The 22,779-nt window shown below is 44.7% G+C and overlaps 1 protein-coding gene and 1 long non-coding RNA gene across 5 annotated transcripts in view; one reads left to right on the top strand and one right to left on the bottom strand.

The window, feature by feature from the left end:
* The window catches only part of LOC135112645 (schwannomin-interacting protein 1-like), a 48,841-nt gene that overhangs the window by 12,089 nt on the left and 13,973 nt on the right, over positions 1 to 22,779 (bottom strand). For all 3 annotated transcript variants that reach the window (XM_064027234.1, XM_064027235.1, XM_064027233.1), the window contains 5 exons: positions 21,405 to 21,625; positions 20,325 to 20,411; positions 19,020 to 20,126; positions 18,485 to 18,652; positions 1,683 to 1,780 (listed from right to left, as the gene is read on the bottom strand). In XM_064027234.1, coding sequence (XP_063883304.1) covers positions 1,683 to 1,780; positions 18,485 to 18,652; positions 19,020 to 20,126; positions 20,325 to 20,411; positions 21,405 to 21,625 — 1,681 coding nt within the window. The remainder of the gene's footprint in view (positions 1 to 1,682; positions 1,781 to 18,484; positions 18,653 to 19,019; positions 20,127 to 20,324; positions 20,412 to 21,404; positions 21,626 to 22,779) is intronic.
* Positions 1,052 to 19,333, top strand: LOC135112649 (uncharacterized). 2 transcript variants are annotated; one of them, XR_010274524.1, is made up of 4 exons: positions 1,052 to 1,288; positions 5,638 to 5,695; positions 18,450 to 18,673; positions 19,196 to 19,333. It is a non-coding gene; the product is annotated as an uncharacterized LOC135112649 (long non-coding RNA). The 2 variants fall into 2 exon arrangements; XR_010274525.1 differs by lacking the exon at positions 5,638 to 5,695.

Below are 22,779 nucleotides of genomic sequence, written 5' to 3' on the forward strand. Positions count from 1 at the left end.
TGTGACGGCGAAACGGTCCAGTGTTCCACCGCGGTGTTACGCCACTGCGCAACCTGGAGCTCCGTGTCTGTACGTGTCTTTAAACAAACCTGTGTGTACAGTCATGGTCAGAGATTGAGTAACATAAACTCGCTTCCACTGCGTTTGGCGTTCTCCTTCAATCTTTACCCCTCTGATTTGCTGACAGTCTCCTTACAAAACCTGGTAATTGGTGTATTTCTAGCAGATCAGAGGACTACAGATTGCAGGGGAAACAATGCAGTAGATGTGAGCGTGGTGTGCTGTTCGATCTCTGAGCGTGACTGCACCTCAGGGAAGGCCGATCCTGGGTTTGTTTATGTTGTAAAGAACGTGATGTTTTCAGTGCACCGTGCCCGCCTTTCACTCATCTCCTCGTGAGTGTTTACAGGTGATAGTAAGAAGCCACATATCGTTTGCAACATGCCAGAAATAATTACTCAATTAGTTTTTTATATGCTTTGTTCTTGAAGTTAGTTTTACCGATCAATTTTCATTCATTAATTGACTTATTTTTCCTTTGTAATATTAATTTCTTTATGAGTAAGCAGGTTTCTCCCACATTTTTTTTTTAATATACACACACTTTTAAACAGTTTTCTCTAAATTTTCCCCTTCATTTCTTTCTTCATTATTCACATTTTAGCAACAATTCGATAATGACTAATGATAACAAACATAAAATGTTCTCTTTAGTACATCCACCCTTCGAGGAAACACTGGATAACAATGCCACATCACGTCCCGACACGAGACTTCAAACACTTGAACACAGAACCTAGACCGAAGCACTGCGCTGATGGAGGGAAAAACACCTCCCTCACACTACACACACTGGGAAACTTTCATATGTCGACTCACAAATACGGGCGCGCGCGTGTGTGTGTGTGTGTGTGTGTGTGTGTGTGTGTGTGTGTGTGTGTGTGTGTGTGTGTGTGTGTGTGTGTGTGTGTGTGTGTGTGCACGTACAACATAACATAACAGCACAGCACAGCACGCTGCACCTCAGACACACAGTCCATACAGCACTGGTGCCGCCTCGCCTCCCGCTCACTGTTCACTCCACACTCTCCACGCTCAGCTGGCGGCCTCCAGCTATTCATGACGTCGCGAACTTTACGAACACGGAGACACTACATCCTACGAGTCTACGTAAACAGATTCAACACGCCAATACTCGCTACTGTAACCACGCAGCGCCCCCGTGGACACTCAGACACAGCGGCCGGCGTTGGCAGGAAGGTGTAAATGGAGCTGCGATTCAGTGCAGGTAAATAAATAATTTCTCAAGGTTCGGACAGTTTGTTGGATAGAACGATTTCCTTTTCTCCTTCACGCGTGTCTGCCGTTACCACGTGCTTCCTCTCTCTCTCTCTCTCTCTCCTCTCTCTCTCTCTCTCTCTCTCTCTCTCTCTCTCTCTCTCTCTCTCTTAAATGCTAACCATTCGTTCCTCAAATTTAACACTTCCCTAAGTGTTACTCTAATGTACAATCCACGACACAAGTTAAGTTACAACTTTCAGAACAGTTACCCAAATAGCTGCACGTGCAGTGAGTCAGAGGAAGAGAGAAATGTTATAGGGCCACGTGAATGAAAATTACGAAACCCTGTGCATAATTTCTGATCGAAGCTGCATTGAAAGGGTTAATGTGGTAGTACTCACCCTCCTCTCCTCCTCCTTGGTGGCCCGAAGATGTGCCTCGATGGTGTCCCAGTCAATCTTGGGCATCGCGGCCTCCATGGTGTAAACATCGAACTCTCCTGCCGAGACAATGCAAAAGAATGAGTGATGGAGAGATTACTGTAAATATTCTATAACCTTTAGTCTTATTTTGGCACTCATTTTATTTTGGTTGATAATACTGGTAGACGAGTGCAGTGAGGAATGGTAACAGATCAGTAGTGAATAGTTTGAGCTATCTTTAGAATGTTCACTTGATATCTACTACATTATTTACACATGTATGATTAAAGTCTCTCTCTCTCTCTCTCTCTCTCTCTCTCTCTCTCTCTCTCTCTCTCTCTCTCTCTCTCTCTCTCTCTCTCTCTCTCTCTCTCTCTCTCTCTCTCTCTCTCTCTCTCTCTTAACGAACATCAGTTGAGAATTTTTAATAAAAGTTAGTAAATATTGTAGATACGCAAATGTTTTAAAATTCCAGCATACTTTGATGGAAATCGGTATATACCTGCTGCCGAGGACTTGGAAGACGTTCGAGACGGCTTGGAGGAGGCAGGGTACAGTTTATAACGAGTTAGGCAGGGACTCGAGGAGACTTGGCACATTTTGGAAGAAACGCGGGATTGTTTGGGGAAAGCGGAAGTCGTCTTGGATGAACCACCAGACAAAAGTTTGAGTTTGGGTAACCGTAGATAAGAGAGGAGTAATGGCAGGGTGTGTGTGGATGGATACGGGTGGGGATGGGGCCAGGCAAGCAGGGCCCTGCTGGGGGACTGCAGCTGTTGTAGTATAAAACCACGTCGCTCCTCCCGCTCCCACACGTCGCCACACGAGCACGATCATGACTCGTAGAGATTTTCATGAGGTCAAATCAAGCAACGCCAAGCGAAGGGTTCAGAGGGTGAGAGACATGAGCCTGGCCACAGGATCTATCCACGAGCAAGCCATGCAAGGAAAGACTGTTGCTGCCTTTTCAAATTTGTTCCATGGCACGCTTCTCCGACGCTCACATGAGACGAGCAGTTCAACGCATAGAGGCGGGGCGAGCAGGGGGAGGGGCACACTACGATGGAAACAGAATAGAAGGGGGAGAATCCCACTTTAAGAACACCACACTGATGGTTCGCAGACAAGTCTTTAAAGTCGCTAATCGCGAACAAATTTGACAAAATGCTGACAGAACTTCACAAGAAGCACTGACCACTACCGGGTCGGCCCAGAGCGGTCGGCCTGGCGGTGAGGGTGGCAGCGGGACGCCGGACCGGAGCGAGAATCCTGCGGGAAGCTTCCGGGCCACCGTTCCCTCAGCCTCGACGCGAACTCACTCCTGCGCCCCGCCAACCTACGGGGGACGGCACCCGCGTTGCCACTGGCAACAGGCAAACTGCAGATTTTCCTTAACATTACCACAGCCGTGAACCCGAAGCCGTCCACGTGCTGTGTTTGGGCCGGATGTCATATTGAACACACTTGTCACTGTTGGAGCCTCGGCCGCTGTTGGTCCCGGGGATAATCAATATTCCGTCTCAACAGGTTCATCACATCCTGGGCGAGGCGGCCTGGTGCCCGAGAGGCAGAGAGGCGGGTCAGGCCAGGCCATCGCGTCACACAAAGCAGTCATTCACTCTCACAGAATGAGAGGTGGACCGATTCTTCACACAGACAACATTCATGAAGTCCGAGGTGAAGCACTCCAGGTCAGGAGCAACACATCGCAATGTTTCATGAAAGACATGAAGAAAGAAAAAAAAAGAAATAATAGAAAATAAAGCAGGTAGTAGAAGCCGAAGTGACGTGACAAGAATAGCAGTCACTAAGCAAGCAAGCACTAAGAAAAGAAAAGTATGAAGGAGTATGAAAGGAGGATGGGAAATATAAAAGGGGCATAATCTATACGAGATAATACTCTGGCGCATCATCATGTCTGCCATCTACTCGTATTGATAAGTATCGAAAAAGTATAGTGTCTTGAAGAGAAAATCTCTCTCTCTCTCTCTCTCTCTCTCTCTCTCTCTCTCTCTCTCTCTCTCTCTCTCTCTCTCTCTCTCTCTCCCCGCGTCGAAGACTTTCTTTCCGCTCGAGGTAGCATCTTGTTCCAATAAAGGTGATGACACTCGGATCCCATTTTCAAACGTTTCGGCGTCAAAGGTGTTCTCGTGATTCTAATGATGGTTTAAAAAGGATTCTGCATCATCTACGGTAAACACACTCGACTCTACGGCCTTTCAAAAGAATCAAAAGCGTTTCAGAATACAGGCCAGGAGTATCGAGTGTTTTCAAGGGTATAAGGGAAGATATTCGGGTTTTCAAAGATGTTTCAGTAGTTCTAAGGTCAGAGAGAGAGAGAGAGAGAGAGAGAGAGAGAGAGAGAGAGAGAGAGAGAGAGAGAGAGAGAGAGAGCAAAACATTACAAAAACCGAACCCAGAGTTTTGTTTTTATGGCTGCCACGTGTGGGCCTGATGGCTTCTGCAAATTCCATTATTTTATGTTCCTCTATTCTTACGAGCCTTACCTTCCTCGTCATACTCGTCGTCGTACTGAAAGTCATCCATGTTGGAGAAGTCGAAGTCAGACTTGACGAGTCGCCGCAGCGGTTGCACTGCCCGGCTTATTATGTTCATGGTGGACCGTAGGGCACCCGTATGGACCACTGGGCGGGCAGGTTCAGGGCCCGGGAGGTTAGCGGCAGGTTCCGGTCAGTACCGCCATAGTCTACAAGGCCAGCAGGCACCGGGGGGCGGCACACCTTGGACTCTTGCCCTCCGCTTTATTTCAGCGTGACAGTTTTGAGCTACTCACCACACAGGCAGAAATCGATAAATACCCACACCAACACGGACACTATTCACAAACGTCTCAATGTTTTATTTTCACTGCACACAACTAGCAGGCTCCAGTAGTGATTATAGTAATAGCCATAATAACTAAGATGATGACGATAATAATAATAATAATAATAATAATAATAATAATAATAATAATAATAATAATAATAATAATAATAATAACAGCCCATCACTGAGCTTCGTAAGGACCAAAATATCTGTTGCTGCTTGTTCTTCCCTTGTGTTCCTCTGAGCGGCCTTGACTGATGCAAGGCAATGTTAACTCACTCTCAGGACTTCTCTTTGAATCATCTCTCTCTCTCTCTCTCTCTCTCTCTCTCTCTCTCTCTCTCTCTCTCTCTCTCTCCTCTCTCTCTCTCTCTGGGAAACACAACAAGAAATGCTAAAAACTACGGAAAAAGTGCAACAATTTGAATATTAAGGGAGAAATGTAACATATGGAGCGTTGTTTACTGATGTAGAGGTGAAAAGGATGAACAAATCTCTAATTCTACTGTGGGAATGTTGGATGGAGAGAAAACAACATACAAATAGTACAAATAACAGAGGTTCCTCAGGGTCACAGTCACTCGTGTTGGAATCCAAAGGCGTGAGTCATGAAACTGAGTCATCGTAACACTTCCAACCGCCTCTCTCTCTCTCTCTCTCTCTCTCTCTCTCTCTCTCTCTCTCTCTCTCTCTCTCTCTCTCTCTCTCTCTCTGTAGGGAGTGGGGAGCAAGGACGGGGGGAGGAAGTGAAGTGATAGAGAACGAAGAGCGAAGGGTGACTATGAAAGACGGAAAGACGAGGCAGATAACAAGGAAGAGGATGTGACTTATGATAGTGGAGAGGATTACGAAGTTGAGAAGACCGAGAAGGGGGTAAGAAGAGCAAGGAAAGGGAGGTTAACTCTAAGCTGCTTCTTCCTAAATTTAATCTTCTTCCTACTGACCCAAACCTCTTTCCTCTTAAAACCTCTTTACCTTCCTCCGATACTTCCTTCCTTCCTCTTTATTCCAATTCCCTCCCAACTCCAACTGCCTTCCTCCTAACTCCAAACTCCTTCCTCTTAGCTCCAAACTTCCATCTCTTAACTCATCATTTTTACTGCAGGAGCAAGAATGAGGATCAAACAGAAGCAGACCTGTTGGCCCCCACGACGCTGCTTGTGGTAAGGAGCATGATCTAAAGTAAAGGATGTTCGATAGTAAAAGACGAAGGAAGGGACAGAGAGGTTAAGGGTGAAGAAAGAAAAATTAGACGGAAATGAACGGAAAAAAAGGAATAGCAGGTAAAGGAAGAAAGAAGAGAAACCGTAAGAATTAAAATGAGACGCAAATGAACGAACAAGAGGAATAGGTAATGAAGAACAAAAGAGAGAAGTCGTGAGGATTAAAATGATACGTAAGGGAAGGGAAGGAACAAAAGGAATAGGTGGTGAAGGAAAAGAGAGAAGTCGTGAAGATTACAGTGAGACGCAAATGAAGGAATGCAAGGAATGAGATGCGAAGGAAAAAAAGAGTAGAAGCTGCGAGGATTAAAATGAGACGCAAGTGAAGGACAGAAATGATAGATGGTAACTAGACGCACGTATGTTTGTACTTAGAGTAACTAAACTTAATCATTACTGTCCTGAGATGAATAAAGGATGAATAAAAGGAAGAAGACATAAAGGGTTACTGCACGTGGAAGGAAGGAAAGAGGAGTGGGACTAAATAAAAGCATCGAGAGTACAAGTTTTCACGTCTTGAGTTATGATTTTTTCTCTCTCCCTCGTTCTTCGGTGCTCACTGTAACACGAGACAGTCCTGGGGGTGGGTATGAGAGAGAGAGAGAGAGAGAGAGAGAGAGAGAGAGAGAGAGAGAGAGAGAGAGAGAGAGAGAGAGAGAGAGAGAGAGAGAGAGAGAGAGAGAGAGAGAGAGAGAGAGAGAGAAGTTTAGAGTACGGGTGAAGAAGTTAATAATCAATTCATTGGTCGTGGGTCTTCCAACAATCAAGACTCATTCTGTCAATCACCGTTCACTCTGTCACCCTCCCTCGACACCCATTCAGGTACTGAGAGAGACGTGTGATATGTCCAAGTGTTCCCAATGTTGTGTAACTAATAGCTTTCCTGATAGCTCTGGAACACTGCTACTTAACCTAATAGCTTTCTGATAGCTCTGAAACACTGCTACCTAACCTACTAATAGCTTTCCTGATAGCCCTGAAACACTGCTAAATAACCTACTAATACCTTTCCTGATTGCATTGGAAAACTATCTAACCTAACGTGCCTAAAACTACATCAATGTTTGTAATACTGATGATAAAATTTTCCTAGATTTGAGGGAGTTTTTTAGTTTGTTTCACTTCAAGACGAGGATTTTCGGGTGTTTTCGTGATTAGAGTGATAGATTAATTGGCTCTAGTAAATATTTTCAATTATTTTCATGATTCCAATGATAGCTTAACAGGTTATAGTGGAAGTTACAGGGGATTTTCAAGTACTTTCATGATTACAGTGATGATTTAAGAGCCTTTAATGATACCTACTAAAATTCAAAATATTTTCACGATTCTAATGATAGTTTAACATGATTCAATGAAAGTTACGGGAGTTTTTAAATGCTTTCATGATTCTTGCAAGACGTGAACAGGCTGCAGTGGAAATAACAAGTGTTTTCGTAATCCTAACGAGAAATTAACAGGCTGCAGTGGTAGTAATTGATGCTTTCATGATTCTAGCTATAAGTGAACAGACTGCAGTGGAAGGAATCGGTACTTTCATGACCATAGCGAAAAACTAACAAGGTGCAGTGGATGTAATTCTTCAAGGGGGTATGGTGTCCAAGGGGGCAGAGTGACGAGGAGCTCCCAGAGGCAAACAGGAAGCGTCTGGCGGGAAGGGAATGCCCAGGGCGGTGGAATGAGTGACGTCACGAGCATATCCGCTGCCACACGAACAAGCGAGGCATTGCATGGCGTCACAGCTAAGGGATCATCAAGCCTTCCGTCGCCTCTTTCCCGCACTATATTTGGTTCGGGACAGCACAGGTTAGGTTAGGTTAGGTTTAGATATCTTGTCTATCCTCCCCTGAACCATCCTAACTTAATCTGAGCTAACCTAATATAACTCCGCCTAACTTACCCTAACCGTTTTCCTCCCATCTCTCTCTCTCTCTCTCTCTCTCTCTCTCTCTCTCTCTCTCTCTCTCTCTCTCTCTCTCTCTCTCTCTCTCTCTCTCTCTCTCTCTCTCTCTCTCTCTCTCTCTCTCTCTCTCTCTCTCTCTCTCTCTCTCTCTAACATCTGTTCTATCGTTCATTAAATTTTCACCTCCATACTTTTTTCTTACCTTTTACCCTAACACACACACACACACACACACACAGTTCTCTCTTCCCACACGCCCCCCACACTTGTCCTTGTCCGTTCTTTGCACTTCACGGTCCTCCTCTTAATATGCACAAAGGGAATGTTTTCTAAGACCTTGCACATTCTTCCCCTGGCCTTCCCTAACCCTTCACCAGCACTAAACAAACAATACGTCACCACACCCAGCATGTCTACCCTTTCCTATAAAGATTAGTAGCAGAAAGGACGGTCTTTTTCCTCTATGCTGTAATTAATTTTCCCTATAGTTTATGCATAGTAGTGTGCAAGTAGGAAATGTTGTTAAAGGTAAGTTTAGTTATGGACTCACACTTGTTTGATATCCACTTGTAATGCATTTCCTTATACACGGATCCGCTTCCGGTACACGAACGCTGTGGCTCGCACGTATTTTTTGAGTGGCTATGTTTTCCTATTAGGACTATATTTTCAAAGGTCTCACGTCTATTTGTCCCAATGATTTTGCAGATTTATTGTTAAACTAAGGTTAGTCATGAAAACACTCTTGAAAATTTCAATAACTTCTATGCAGCCAGTTAAATTTTCACTAAAACCACGAAAACATCCTTAAAAGCGCCAGTAACTACTAAATACTCTGCCAAACACTCATTAGAACAATGGAAACAACCTTGGAAATCCCAGTAGCTTCCATCATAGCCTGTAAAACTATCACGAGAAGCATTCACTCTTTGCAAACCCCAATAACTTCTAGTAAAGCTTGTTAAAAAGAAATTGAGATAAGACGCCGAAACGTTTAAGAATACTGTCCTTGCTCCCCTCATCGCAAATCTACACTGAACTCCCCTTTGGCAGGAGAAAGGCAGGATGGTCTGTCGTCACCATTCACCAAACAGACATCAACATCAATTGGTAAAGTTGCCAGTCGCCTCTAGCACCCTAACAGCCTTGCTTCTTGAGACGTTACTACGAATTCACTCTTACATCGAGAATTTCGGGAAAGGAATAATGCTCGGCTATAAACGTGTCAAGGAAATGCTTTGAAATGTATTGATGCTCTTGTGTTCGCTGATTTGAAGCTGAAGGGAAAAGGTGGTAGTGGCCTGCATTAAAAGAGGGGAGCGGAGGCTTGCACGGGCTGCTTGTGTGTTCTGTTCCCTTCTCCCTTCTTTGCTCTGCTTACCACACACTCTTCCCTTTCTTAAGGTAACCACTATGTCCTGCACGCCCTCACATCCACCCACATCCACTCATCCACTCACACATACCCACATTCACTCATCCACTCACAATACCCTCACCTACACATCTCCCTTCCTCTTCAACACACGACTATACGAAAATAGATGCAAAATCTGTTATTGGTGGAACGATGACGTTAGAGATACAAACTTATCTCTGTGGCCTTTGAAAATACTTCTGATGTGAGAACAAAGCGTTTCAAAACACATATCTAAGGACCATATTCTGAAACACTTTTGCACCGCACCCCGATAACTTTTAAAAGGCTACAGTTGAAGTTAGATTAGGTTTTATGGTTCTAGAGGCAGATTAACGTTTCTACATTATTAACAGGAGAAACACTTGAGAACCAGGCTAATTATCTTTGTGGCCTTTGAAAATAGTCTAGATGGGAGAACAAACGCTTCAAAATGTGGATTCATAGCCACACCTCTGATAATATGAGACGACCACGTGTTGGGCTGTGACACTCCCACTTGGCACTGTGGTATGAGTGCTAACTGTGCAAGGGTGAAGGAGTGCCAGGGAGCGGCAGCACGAGGCGGAAAATATAAATGAATACAAGTAAATCTCAAGCAGCAACAGAATTTTGGGTCCTAACCAGACAGTTTGATTCAACCACAATACTCAACACTAGCTATTAGAGAAAACCAGCAACGGTATAAACGAAGAGAAAGATATAACAAACATCTATCAAATTTTGTAGAGAGGGGTGTAAATGTTTACTGGTATAAGACATTGTTAGAGAAAAAAAAACCGCTACAATTTAAAAGGAGAGAAAAATGTTAAGTACTGCCACTATTACTTGTTGAGGAGAGTTAAAACGTTTAATACTATGTACTGTACTATACTGCTAGAACAAAAATAAAAGCTACACTACCAGAGAAAATTGTAATCTACAGATACTATTGCTTATTGAGGAAGGTAGAAATCCAAGTTGGTGTACGTAAAAGAGGAAGGCACGCCCTAATGCTATTGTTACTTGTTGGGGGTGGGTGTAAACGATCACTGGTGTGGTAAAGAAAGATAGAAACAAGATACAGTAAGTAGAGGAGGAGAAAGGTGTGCCCTACTGCTATTATTACTTGTTGAGGATATAAATACGTGGGTTGTGTGTGTGTGTGTGTGTGTGTGTGTGTGTGTGTGTGTGTGTGTGTGTGTGTGTGTGTGTGTGTGTGTGTGTGTGTGTGTGTGTGTGTGTGTGTGTAGGTGAGGCGCAGCGTGGAGGACGGGTAGAGGTGGGTGATATAGAGAGGAAGGGGAGGTAATATGATATGTGTTTATGTGACCTTTTTGCCTGACCTCCTACGACCTGCCCAGCCTCCTCGACCTTCCCTCCCTCTGCTTCTCTCTTCCCCTCCCTGCTTCTCGCGTTAACATCTCACTCACTCACTTATTCGTTTTTTTTTTTTTTTATTCGTTTTAGCTTCACCTGAACTTATGAACCCTGATTTTAATTTGGCTTCATGACTTATTCTCTCTCTCTCTCTCTCTCTCTCTCTCTCTCTCTCTCTCTCTCTCTCTCTCTCTCTCTCTCTCTCTCTCTCTCTCTCTCTTACGCTCTGAAATCTTTGGAAATATGCTAAAAAAGGAAAAATCACTATCAAAAGGGAAAAAATGCAGAAAAAAGGAGGAGGAGGAGGAGGAGGAGGAGGAGGAGGAGGAGGAGGAGGAGGAGGAGCAACACGTTCACAACCTCCTTTTCCTTATCCTTTTATTCTTTACAGTCATAACCTCCTTCACGTCTTTCCTTTTACGAACACGATAAAAATAATGCGATAGAGAAACTCGCATAAAACTCTCAAGAACTCTGCCGCCCACACCCCACTACCACCACCACCACCACCACCACCACCACCACTACCACCACCACCACCTTCCCACAAGCACCAGCAAGGCAGATGACGCTCACCACCACACTTACAACAGGCGTCTGGAGGAAGATAAAGTGATAAAGAACGTATTCTTCCTCCTCCTCCTCCTCCTCCTCCTCCTCCTCCTCCTCCTCCTCCTCCTCCTCTTCCTCTTCATGCTCATTCTCTTTCTCCTTCTCCATTTTATTCCTTCTTGTTTTTTTTCTTGTTTCTTTTTCTCTTTATCTTTCTCTTGTTTGGATTATTTCTTTGTTTAAATATATTTGCAAAGAATTCTGAGCGTTTTCATGTAAGAGAGAGAGAGAGAGAGAGAGAGAGAGAGAGAGAGAGAGAGAGAGAGAGAGAGAGAGAGAGAGAGAGAGGGAGGGAGGGAGGGAGACGAGTTCGGGGATGCCATCACTGCCACCAAAAAAACAGCCGCTACAAGTGCCACAGGTTAAACATTTTCCTCAGGTCTCCACGCGAACCCCACCAAGCGGACAGTTATTTCTGTAGCATTGTGTCAACCTCGCATCCTTCAACGTCTCGGCGTCTTATTGCGACAACTTTTAACACGTTGTAGTGGAAGTTATTGTGGTGATTGCTTGGTATAATTTAACACGCTCTAGTAAAAGTTACTGTGAGTTTTGGGGGTGTTTTTATATGACTGCGGTAATCATTTAACTGGTTGTAGGGGGAGTTATTGGCGTTTTTAAGTGTTTTCGTGATTCTAGTGGCAATATAACAGATTCAAGGGGAGACTTGTTGGCGTTTTCAAGTGTTTTCGTGATGGTAGTGAGAGTTTAATAGGTTCTAAGGGAAGTTATCGGTGTTTTCAAGAGTGTTTTCATAATTACGTTCTAAGGAATGCTACTGGTGCTTTCAAGCGCTTTTTGTGATTCTAGTGATAATTAAACAAGCTCTAGAAAGCATTATTTAGATATTAATGATTCTAGTAATAGTTTAACAAGCTCTAAAGGAAATTGCTGCTGCTTTCAAGGATATTTCCATGATTCTAGTTTAAAAAACATTTTGTGCGATTAATGGACAAAACATTCATGAGAACACATCTAATCATCTCCGTGGCCTTTTAGAAATCCTGATGAGATAACAGTTTAAGAATACGGAGCTACGTCACTCAAGATTCTCTGTAAGACAATGACGACTTGACGCGCCCGTGCCAGGAAATGATTCAGTGGTGGTGGTGGTGATGGTGGTGGTGATGGTGAGCAGAACTAAGGCTTCTTGACTCAACCCGCAGCTCTGCACTATCTAACCATCACTGACACACTCCACGTCACAGCGACGCCTACACAACATGTAGCATACCCACACCTAACATAACCTAACAACACTCAGCTCTGTCATAGCAACTTTGCATTATCTTAACGTCACTTACAGCACGTCACAGCCACACCACACCACTTACAGCACACCCAAACCTATCCTAAGCTAACAACACTCAGCTCTGTCATAGCAACTCTGCACTATCTTATAAAACACAGCATACACAGCCACACCACACCACTTACAGCACAACACAGCCACACCACACAGCGTACAGCATACCCACCTCAACTTAACTACACCCTGTCACCCTGTCATCGTAACTCTACCATTTCATCATTTAGATCACGACAAAGCCACTCTATGTATCATATAACCTAACCTAACCTCACCAGCACACCACAGACACAGCACAACACAGCCACGCTACACAGCATAACACAGAACGAAAGTTACAGAAGAGCATGTGAGATTAAATATATAAATAAGTTAATAAATAAATAAATAAAGTTACAAAAAATATCAAAGCCAGGACGTCGCTAACGGATCTTGCTATATAAATAAATAAACAATAAAAAAGAAAACACCGACGAGAGATGAGTGACTATGATAGTGTCACTGCGAATGTTTCCTGGTTCCACTGTATGTCTTGTTCACTATCAACACCTTCTTATTTTCAAACCATCTTATTCATCAGTAACTGTACATGACGCTTCCTGTTACTTTCCGGCAATATTATCACTAATCCGGATTAGATGTCGGTGCTGTGACAATGCAAGAGGATATTCTCTTATCAAGGCGTGACTGGCTCCTCCATCAGCAAGGCCACACCCCTCTAGGCACTGTAGGTCACCGTAGAGGCACTACATATCCACACCTGCTCCTCAGGACGACACTCATATGTTACACGCTTTCTAGAGGTACCAGACTCCTTATAAGGTTCCTAAGGAGTGGCCGTGTTGTCACCGCTAAACTTGCATCTAATCCTTGAGGCCATTTTCTATATTGCAAACCGCGATTTATGCCAATTTTCCGTAACACTTCAACGACTCTCACTTTCACTACTTGGGCAGCAGATCCTCGTAGTGCACTCAAGGATCCTATGACACCGCGACACACACCATTACCACCACTGAGACACAGGAGCACTGCTAAGTTCTCGTCTCGAAAGAGGTACAAGAGGCAGTGGCACTGAATATCATGTACCCGTGCGCGATGGTCCGTCTTCAACTTAACGTCTTGGCGCGGCCTCATCCCTTAATATTAGCGGTGCCAGTGTCATCCCGCGGCCGGTACAACACTTTGGGCGAGGCTTCCGGCGCCGTCCTGGTTTGAGGGGACTCGCTGAATGAACACAACCCGCGGCAAGTACGTTTCCAATCACTGTCCACTATTAGAATCATTCATGTGAGGTCGTCAATGAGGTTACGAATGCGAGGAGTGCATCTGAGTACATTCTGGTTAGTCCTTCACCATATGTGCTGCTCATGGCACGGTACTGTAGGGTGTGGGGTTTGTGGGCTTCCTCAAGCGTCTGGCAGTGAGGGGAGTGCCAGAGGAGTGCCAGACGCGACCTGCCGACACTCGCTGCCCACTTGGCCTTCTTCCCTCCCCTCCTCCCTCCCGTCCTCCCTCCCGTCTTCCCTTCCCATCCTGCTGCTTTCATTAACGTGTGCAGAGGGAAGTATTACTCTTTCCATTCAGCTGAGAACAACGGAGTCAGCCAAGACAATCCTTCCAGTACTTTCATTAGCCCGATGCCATCCTAACGAGGGAACGTGCAGCAGGAAAAGTGCAACGGAAAAAATAGAGTGTATCTGGTAACACGCATCCTTTTTTACTTATCTCGCTCCCGCTCATGTTGTACAAATAAACACGGAGTTCACGACATTCCTCTGCGGATCATCAAGAGGGGCGCTGGCTGTGGCGGGCGTGGGGGCAATACAGTGCCTTCTTAGATACGAGTTAAGTACCAGCGAATACAAGTGAATGCAAGGGAATTTCAAACAGCAATGCACCTTCATGGCTTAATTAACTACGCTCTTTGACTTAATTGCACTGCTCTACTACATAACCAGTTACAGTACGAAGGGAGAAGGTACGTGTAGTGTAGACGAAGAAGCCACAGTATACAGGAAAAAAAGCTACAATATAAAGAGAGGATATTGCATAAAGGAAAGAAAAAAACACAGATAAAAGAAGATGACGAGTTTCGTTGATCCATCCTGTCCAATCTCTCTCTCTCTCTCTCTCTCTCTCTCTCTCTCTCTCTCTCTCTCTCTCTCTCTCTCTCTCTCTCTCTCGCAGCGTTGCCTAGATCTGACATAATATCGACTCCTTTATGAGCATTCCTTTAAAGATGTGGTCACCAGCTGTCTGCTCGCCACACCACCCGAGCCATCACTACACTGAGGAGCTTCCCTGGGGGCGCCTGGGCTGGGGTACACTCATACCTGTCTTGGCAACCTTCCTTCTTCAGGTTCGCATATTGGCCCATATTTCGAAACGCTTTGCTCTCTCACTATGACAATTTTCGAAGGTCACAGAGATGATTAACCGAGTTCTCAAGAGTGTTTCTCCTGTTAGTAATGTCGAAATGTTGTTAATCTGTCATTAGAATCATAAAAAAAGAAAAAAAATGTCCATAAAATACATGTAACTTCAATTAGTCTTTTTGAGTAGTGGAGGTTCGAGCAAAAGTGTTTCAGAATGCGGGACTATTGAAGCACTTTGGTCTCACATCACAGGACTATTTTCAAACGCCACAGAGATGATTAGTCAGGTTCTCATCCGTGTATTTCCCACTGGTAATGTAGAATTCTTGTTAAACCGTCATTAGAGTCGCGAGCACTTCCTGGAAAAGCCCAATAACGTTCACTAGAGCTTGTTAAATGTAGTTAAGATAAAGCGCCGTAACGTTTGTGAATGAGATCCTTATTCTCCTTGCTCGCGTCGTCCTAGCGCTTCCAAGTTACGCAATACTTCCTCAGTAACTCATCCTCCCTCATACACCCTTCACCACACTTCCTTCATCCACCACACATCTTCCACCACATCCTTCATCCACCTCACATCCTCCACCACAGCCTTATTCCACTACACATTCTTTCTCCATCACCGTCATTGCATTTCCTTTGTCGTCCTAACATGTCAATCCCCTTCTGACCCAAGCTGTTCCATCTATTCCAAGACACTATCATGCTTGCCCCTCCATCAAACAAGCCAACGCCCCATGCTCTGATCTCCGCCCTTGCTGAAGACCGTGAATGCGGAACAAAAAATCTTACTAAGAAGGTCTAAAGCTTCCCACGTGCCTCGCTGGGTCTTTGCGGCTACCACTTCACTTCCTAGTTTGTGTTAACCGTTAAATCTGTCTCTGCATTCTAGTGTGTTAGTAAAAGAAGCTTGATCTGAATACCAATAATCGTGTGATTTTACTTGGCCGCTTTTAATACTATGGTCATCTTTTCTGTTGACATTCACGGCATTGTAAAAAAAGATGATTTACATGGAGACGGAAAAGAAGAAAACGGGATTATTTTAGTATTTTCTATACAACAGAACTATTTAAGAGAATGTAACAAAAGAAAAAAATCCCTTGAAAAGTTGCAAGTGGTTATGGGGAGAAATTTGTCCAGCAGTGAATGGGGCTAAACAAACCATGGAGGCCTATCGATGTTTTGTTATATGCCTCGCCACACGTGCTTCAGACGGTGATATCCCTAACAGTCCGCAATTGCAATAACCAAAATATTACTTTCACAACTGGGAATCTGAACACCACGCTCATGAAAGCACCTGTTATCACCTCTTTCCAACTCCATGGTTCTGGGACAAGGAATACGAGTACGATGTTTGCAACCGCGGCGTTAGTATTTGCATCATGGTCATTGCAATTGTGAACCAGTGGGAATACGATCAATAATTCTGAAACAGGCCTGAGTATTTACATCGTGGCCATTGCAATGTAAACCAGAGGGAATATGATCGATAATTCTGGATCGATAATTCTGGAAAATGATCGATATTCTGGAAAAGGTTTAAAACTCATCAATAACCCTGGAAAATGTTCAATAATTCTGAAACAGGCCTGAGTATAGTTCCTTGAGAAGACTTTCAGGTGCCATGCCCGGGAGAGCAGAAAAAGAAAAGGGAAGGGGGAAGACGAGGGAGACTTGGAATGTCGGTAGAGAGAAGACAAGTGGGGAGCCTTAGGTAAAGAAAGAAGTATGTAGTTTTTCTTATCTTTGTCTTGGGCTTCGTCGCCTCTACGTAGATAAACGCATTAAGTAAGCTTATAGGCATAACATAAGATCTTTAGGGTTAGTAATTAGGGTAGAAAAAGAAATAAAGGGTTTAAGCTTTCCTAAACATTATTTGTAAAGAATTTAGCTTTTACACACACACACACACACGCACACACACACACACACACACACACACACACACACACAAACGCACACACACACGTTTCTGCCTCGTTTTTGTGCCCTAAGCTACATCATCGTTTTCCTCCTCCTCCTCCTCCTCCTCCTCCTTGCCTTCCCCACATATACCCTTGCTGATTCCTCCTACACCACTAACCTCACAGCCCTGTACCCTCACTTCTGTGTTGTATAACGCTGACTCACCCAATTCCCTTAAGCTGGCCAGCATCCGCAGCCTCACGTGCACGCCTCGCAGCGCCCTCATTCGCCTCACTCCCGCCCAACGCATCTTATAACTTGGCTGCTGTAAGTCCTGGTTTGTAACTTGAAACGCTTTGTTCTCTCATCACGACTATTTTTAAAGATTAAGTTCTCTTGCATATTTTATTGGTGTAGTTTAAAAAAAAAATTTAGCAAAAATTATTAGGGTTTTCAAGATTGTTTTCGTGATTCTAGTGATAGTTTAAAGGGTTGTAGTGAAATCATTTGGATTTTTAAGTGTTTTCGTGATTTTAGTGATAGTTAAACAGGATTCAGCAGCTTTTCAAGTGTTTCATTGATTCTAATGATTGTTTAAAGGCTCTAGCGAAGGTTATTGGAATATTTTCAAGACAGTTTTCATGATTCTAGTGACAGTTTAAAAGGCTCAAGCGGAAGTTGCTGGGATTCTCAAGAGTGGTTATTTGATTTTAGTGAAAGTTTAACAAGGATATTATAACACCAATGTGAAAAACAGCCTTGAGAACATGACTCTTCATCTCTGTGGCCTTCGAAAATTCCTCTAAGAGATATAGGCGTTTCAGAATACGAGCCAAGGATATTCATTAGCACACCAAGGCAAGGAAGGCTTTGTGTGTTTGATGTGTGACGCCCTGATGCCTTTCAACTCAGTAGCAGTGTTCTAGTCACGTCTGCGGGAAGCAGTGACGAATGACTACGAAGAAGAGGAAAGGAAGAATAGGAATGGAGAACACACACACACACACACACACACACACACACACACACACACACACACACACACACACACACACACACACACACACACACACATCACATCACATCATATTTCTCTATTAACGAAAGTAGTTTCTTTTTTTGTTTTTCTAAGAGGAGCTCTGGCACAGGAGAACAAATGATGGAAAAATAAATACTCGAAATTGCCCGTCCTTGACACATTATTTTATATTATTTATCACATATTTCTATCTTTTTTTATCTATTTTCTTCCTCATTCGCTTTCCTTATCCCTGTCCCTTCTCACAATTCAATCAAACCCAACCCCATAACTTCCGCGGCCACGTGTGTGACTTTGATCAAAATTTTGGCCGAAAGAGATAAAGCGAGAGACAAAGCGGTGAACAAGACAACCATGATATGAGGTAGGTTAGGCAGTTCATTATTGGGGATTTATACACGAGTCTTAACCACGCAATGTGTGCAAGCCGTCTTATAAGCGAGCAGGACGTGAGTGACAGACAGTGGTGTGGTAAGCAAGACCCGCTACGGTGTTTTGCTGCGTGGCTCCGGGACGTGGCGAGGGGACGTGGGCCTTGGCAAACCCAACCTCCCTCTGCTTTTTGTTATGAAGGTGATGTATCCCGCTGAACTACGCGTCACACACACACACACACACACACACACACACACACACACACACACACACCAATCAATATTTCCATCTTTTCCTGCCGTGAGGGCCCAGAGGTGCCGCGAGACGGAAGCCTCTACCGGCACTCTACTTTAATGAACTTGACATGGATTCATTTGTTGTTTTCCCGGAGGCGTCATGCGGGAGAGGAAGGGATGCTGTACTCACCACCATCGGGGGAACCCAGCTTGGCTCTCTCCCTGGCGGCTGGACTAGGGGAAGCTTGCGGTACCGACCTCCTGTGCGCCACCCGGTCTCGTCTCCGCTGGGGGCTGTCTCGCCGCAGGGCCGCCGCCTCCACGCCGCAGTAACTGACACGCGGCCCGCGGGGTTTGTCTGGCGGGAGGAGATGGAGGGGTGAGGGAATAACCGTACAGGAATGAGCATAAGACTGTCACACACACACACACACACACACACACACACACACACACACACACACACACACACACACACACACACACACGTCATGTAGATACTTATTTAAGATTAATGTGTTGATTTTTCAGCCGGCAAGGCTGCCAAGTAAATAAACCGTAAATTTTAATAGTAATTATTATCATTACTACACACACACACACACACACACACACACACACACACACACACACACACAACGCACGAGGCTCATCACATACATGTACAAGCGAGAGTACTCGCTGAGGTAAAACACTGCATCACAATAACACAAGGTGGAACTCACCTACATCAGTGACGTTTGGAGCAGAGTTTTCTTTATTAGCGCCTGCGTCCACCCTCCTGATGGGGCAGTGGGAAGGCGTAGGCTGGGGCTGCGGGTTGGCGGCACCGTCCGCGGCACCTTCCACGCTGCGGCACTTTTTGTGAAGTTCGTTGATCTCCATCTTTTCTTTCTTGCAGGGGATGAAGTCATCGGCGCTGCCGCCCTCCTTTGTGTGCGTCTCCAGCTCGCGCACCATCTTCTCCGGCACGTCGAGACACTCCTTCTCGTAGGCGTCCACGATGGGACTCTCGAGCACGGCGCGGTACCGATTGTCGTCGTCCACGCCTGTGTCGCTCAGTTTTAGGGTGCCTGGCTGCTGCTTGAGGCTGTTGTTATTATTGTTGTTGTTGTTGTTGGCCAGCACGACGCTGCTGGCGGCGCCGCAAGACTCCCGCAACTCTCGGTGTTTGATGTAGTGCTTCAGCTTCTTCCCGTGCAGCTGCAGCTCCTCCTTCCCATTGGACAAGATGGCGTCGTTCATCTTCACCTTGGTCTCTGCCATCTTCTGCTCAATGTCAGACGGGTTCTCGTCCTCGGAGGCGTAGTCCGGGGAGGCGGCGAGGGAGTCACACAACTCCTGCACTGGACTGTTGCCGCTGCTGGCTGCACACCACCTCAGGTTGCCATTGTCATCTCCAGGATCATTGGCCAACACCGCCTCACTCTCTAACCGCAGTTTGGGTTTATCATAAAAACTCTTCACAAAGGCTCCACACTCACTCAGCTCATTCACATTGTTGGTGCAGAGGCCGTGGGCGTGAGGGCTGAGGTCGTTGGTGGGACGCAGCAAAGGGTCACAGTCTGCAGTCTTCCAGTTCGGCCTCTGCCACAATGAACCGAGAGCCTCAAAGTCTAGCAAATTTCTGTCTTTCACAGCACGAGGGTCTGGAGTGTCTGGCCCGCGAGTCACGTCTACCTCCAGTGAACTGAACGACTCTAGATCAGACTCATCGTTATCAATGGACGAGAGAGAGCCGAGGGAAGAGGAAACTGGAAGGCGAGTGGGACGGTGGACGCCCGAGGAGATGGAAGGGTGATGTAACCGGTCACTGCTACAACTCCCGTTTTCTGTAAAGAGGAGAGAGCAATATTAAGAAAACGTCAATAGTATTACAGCCGTGACTCAACGAAGATTCTCCTGTGTTCCATTTCAAGTAGTAGTAATAGTAATAGTAGTAGTAGTAGTACGGTAGGAGAAGGAAAAGTAGGAAGAGAAGGATGAGGAGGGAAAGGTGGTGATGGGAGATAAGGAATGAGGGAACTAACCTGAGAGATCTGGCAGGGAGGAGAAGGAGAGCGAAGTGGTCATGCCATGGTTCAAGTCAACTAGAACACCGCCATTCGCTGCAGAGCCTGGAACACAAGAAGCAGTCATAAGAACATGAAAAAACAAGGGTTGGTGAAAGAAATCATTGGGCCTACACGTGGCAGCCCCTGTATAGGCACTTACTCGTATACCTACGAACACCTGCCATCTCTAACCATAAATTCGCCTGATGTTCATTTAAAGGTGACTCCTATTATCAGTGTTGTTCTTAAAGGTGTTTTCATGATTATAATGATAGTTTAACATGGATTCTACATCATAAATTGAAAGATACAAGTGAAAACCTGAATAATCATCTCTGAGGCCTTTGAAAATAATCCTTATCAGAGAGAGAGAGAGAGAGAGAGAGAGAGAGAGAGAGAGAGAGAGAGAGAGAGAGAGAGAGAGAGAGAGAGAGAGAGAGAGAGAGAGAGAGAGAGAGAGAGAGAGGGGGGGGGGGGGGGCAGAGAGAATACGATTTCTAACTTCGAGGTGTCAAGGATCGTGTGAAGAACTTCAAGGAGGAAAGCGATACAAACCAGACAAGACTAGAAGAAGAAGAAGAAGAAGAAGAAGAAGAAGAAGAAGAAGAAGAAGAAGAAGAAGAAGAAGAAGAAGAAGAAGAAGAAGAAGAAGAAGAAGAAGAAGAAGAAGAAGAAGAAGAAGGGGTCAGAGGAACAAGAATAAAAACAAGAATAAGAGCAAGAACAAGAAAAAGAAAAAAGAATAATAAGAAGAAGAGATCAGAAGAACAAGAATAGAAGCAAGAACAACAAAAAGGAAAAGGAAACAAGAAGAAATCAGAACAAGAATAGAAACAAGAACAAGAAAAGAAAAAGAAAACAGAAGAAGAGGTCAGAAGAACAAGAACAAGAACAAGAGAACAGAAAAAAAGAAGAGATAGAAGACGTTATCAGAAGAAGACGATATCAGAAGAAGAAGAAGAAGAAGAAGAAGAAGAAGAAGAAGAAGAAGAAGAAGAAGAAGAAGAAGAAGAAGAAAAAGGACAAGGTCACAAGAAGCAGCATCAAACACCTCACCTGTATTAATGATCAGGTGAGACTGCGAAGTCTTGGAGGAAGGGATATTGAAACTCTTGGCGGTGTTGTTGTTGTTCTTGTTGGCGGTGACGAGGGCTGCTGCGGTCACTTCCTGCTCCCGCTTGTTATCCTCAGCAGGGGCGTTGGTGTTGTTGTTATTAGTGTTATTGTTGGGCAGCTGCTGTGTTGCCTTGGGACCAGTTGCCGAGTCGCTGGGATTCCTGCAGGGAGACATCTATGTTCAGGAAAGGTTCGCTGATAAATTCACTTGAGAGAGAGAGAGAGAGAGAGAGAGAGAGAGAGAGAGAGAGAGAGAGAGAGAGAGAGAGAGAGAGAGAGAGAGAGAGAGAGAGAGAGAGAGAGAGAGAGAGAGACACACACACACACACACACACACACACACACACACACACACACACACACACACACACACACACACACACACACACACACACACACACACACACACAATAGCAATGACAAAAAGAAGAAGAAAAGGAGAAGAAAAGGAACTCTGGAAATAAAACATTGAAAACATCGAACAAGCAAAAGAGACACAAGGGTAAACAACAACAGTAAAAATCCTGTTTGCTGTTTCTTTGACTGTGCAGTTAAGCCTCTTTCCCGCCACTTGTCGAGCGGAAGGAGAAAGGGAGAGAAAGAAAGGTACAAAAGACATAGAAGGTATAGAAAAGGAAAGAGGATAAAATGCGATGGAAAAGAAAGGGAAAGAAAGGATTTGAGTTGACAATAGGAAATAAAAAGTGGAGGGAATTAACTAAGAAAATAATTCAACAATAGCAATGTGATGATCTTGAAAGAATATAAGAGAAGAAAATATAAGGGAAGAGAGATTGTAGATGACTCCAGGCTTCCTAGGTTTCTTCTGCAGAGAGACACATCAAAGGGAGTTTGTGCTTTGTCTCGGGTGTTGAGAGAGAGAGAGAGAGAGAGAGAGAGAGAGAGAGAGAGAGAGAGAGAGAGAGAGAGAGAGAGAGAGAGAGAGAGAGAGAGAGAGAGAGAGAGAGAGAGAGAGAGAGAGAGAGAGAGAGAGAGAGAGAGAGAGAGAGAGAGAGAGAGAGAGAGAGAGAGAGAGAGAGAGAGAGAGAGAGAGAGAGAGAGAGAGAGAGAGATACTGTACCATGTGAATAAGAGAAGCAAGGATGTGACACAGGACAGGTGGAAGGTCATCAAGAGAGAGAGAAAAAAAAAAGGAGAAAAAGAAAAAGGACAAAAAGGACTTGTAGTAATGGAAAAAATGCAAGATAACTCACCGAAATGTTAATAATCACCTCGATTCAACACACACACACACACACACACACACACACACACACACACACACACACACACACACACACATCCAATTCAATAC

Source organism: Scylla paramamosain, chromosome 24 (genome assembly GCF_035594125.1).
Source record: "Scylla paramamosain isolate STU-SP2022 chromosome 24, ASM3559412v1, whole genome shotgun sequence".
Lineage (NCBI taxonomy): Eukaryota > Metazoa > Arthropoda > Malacostraca > Decapoda > Portunidae > Scylla > Scylla paramamosain.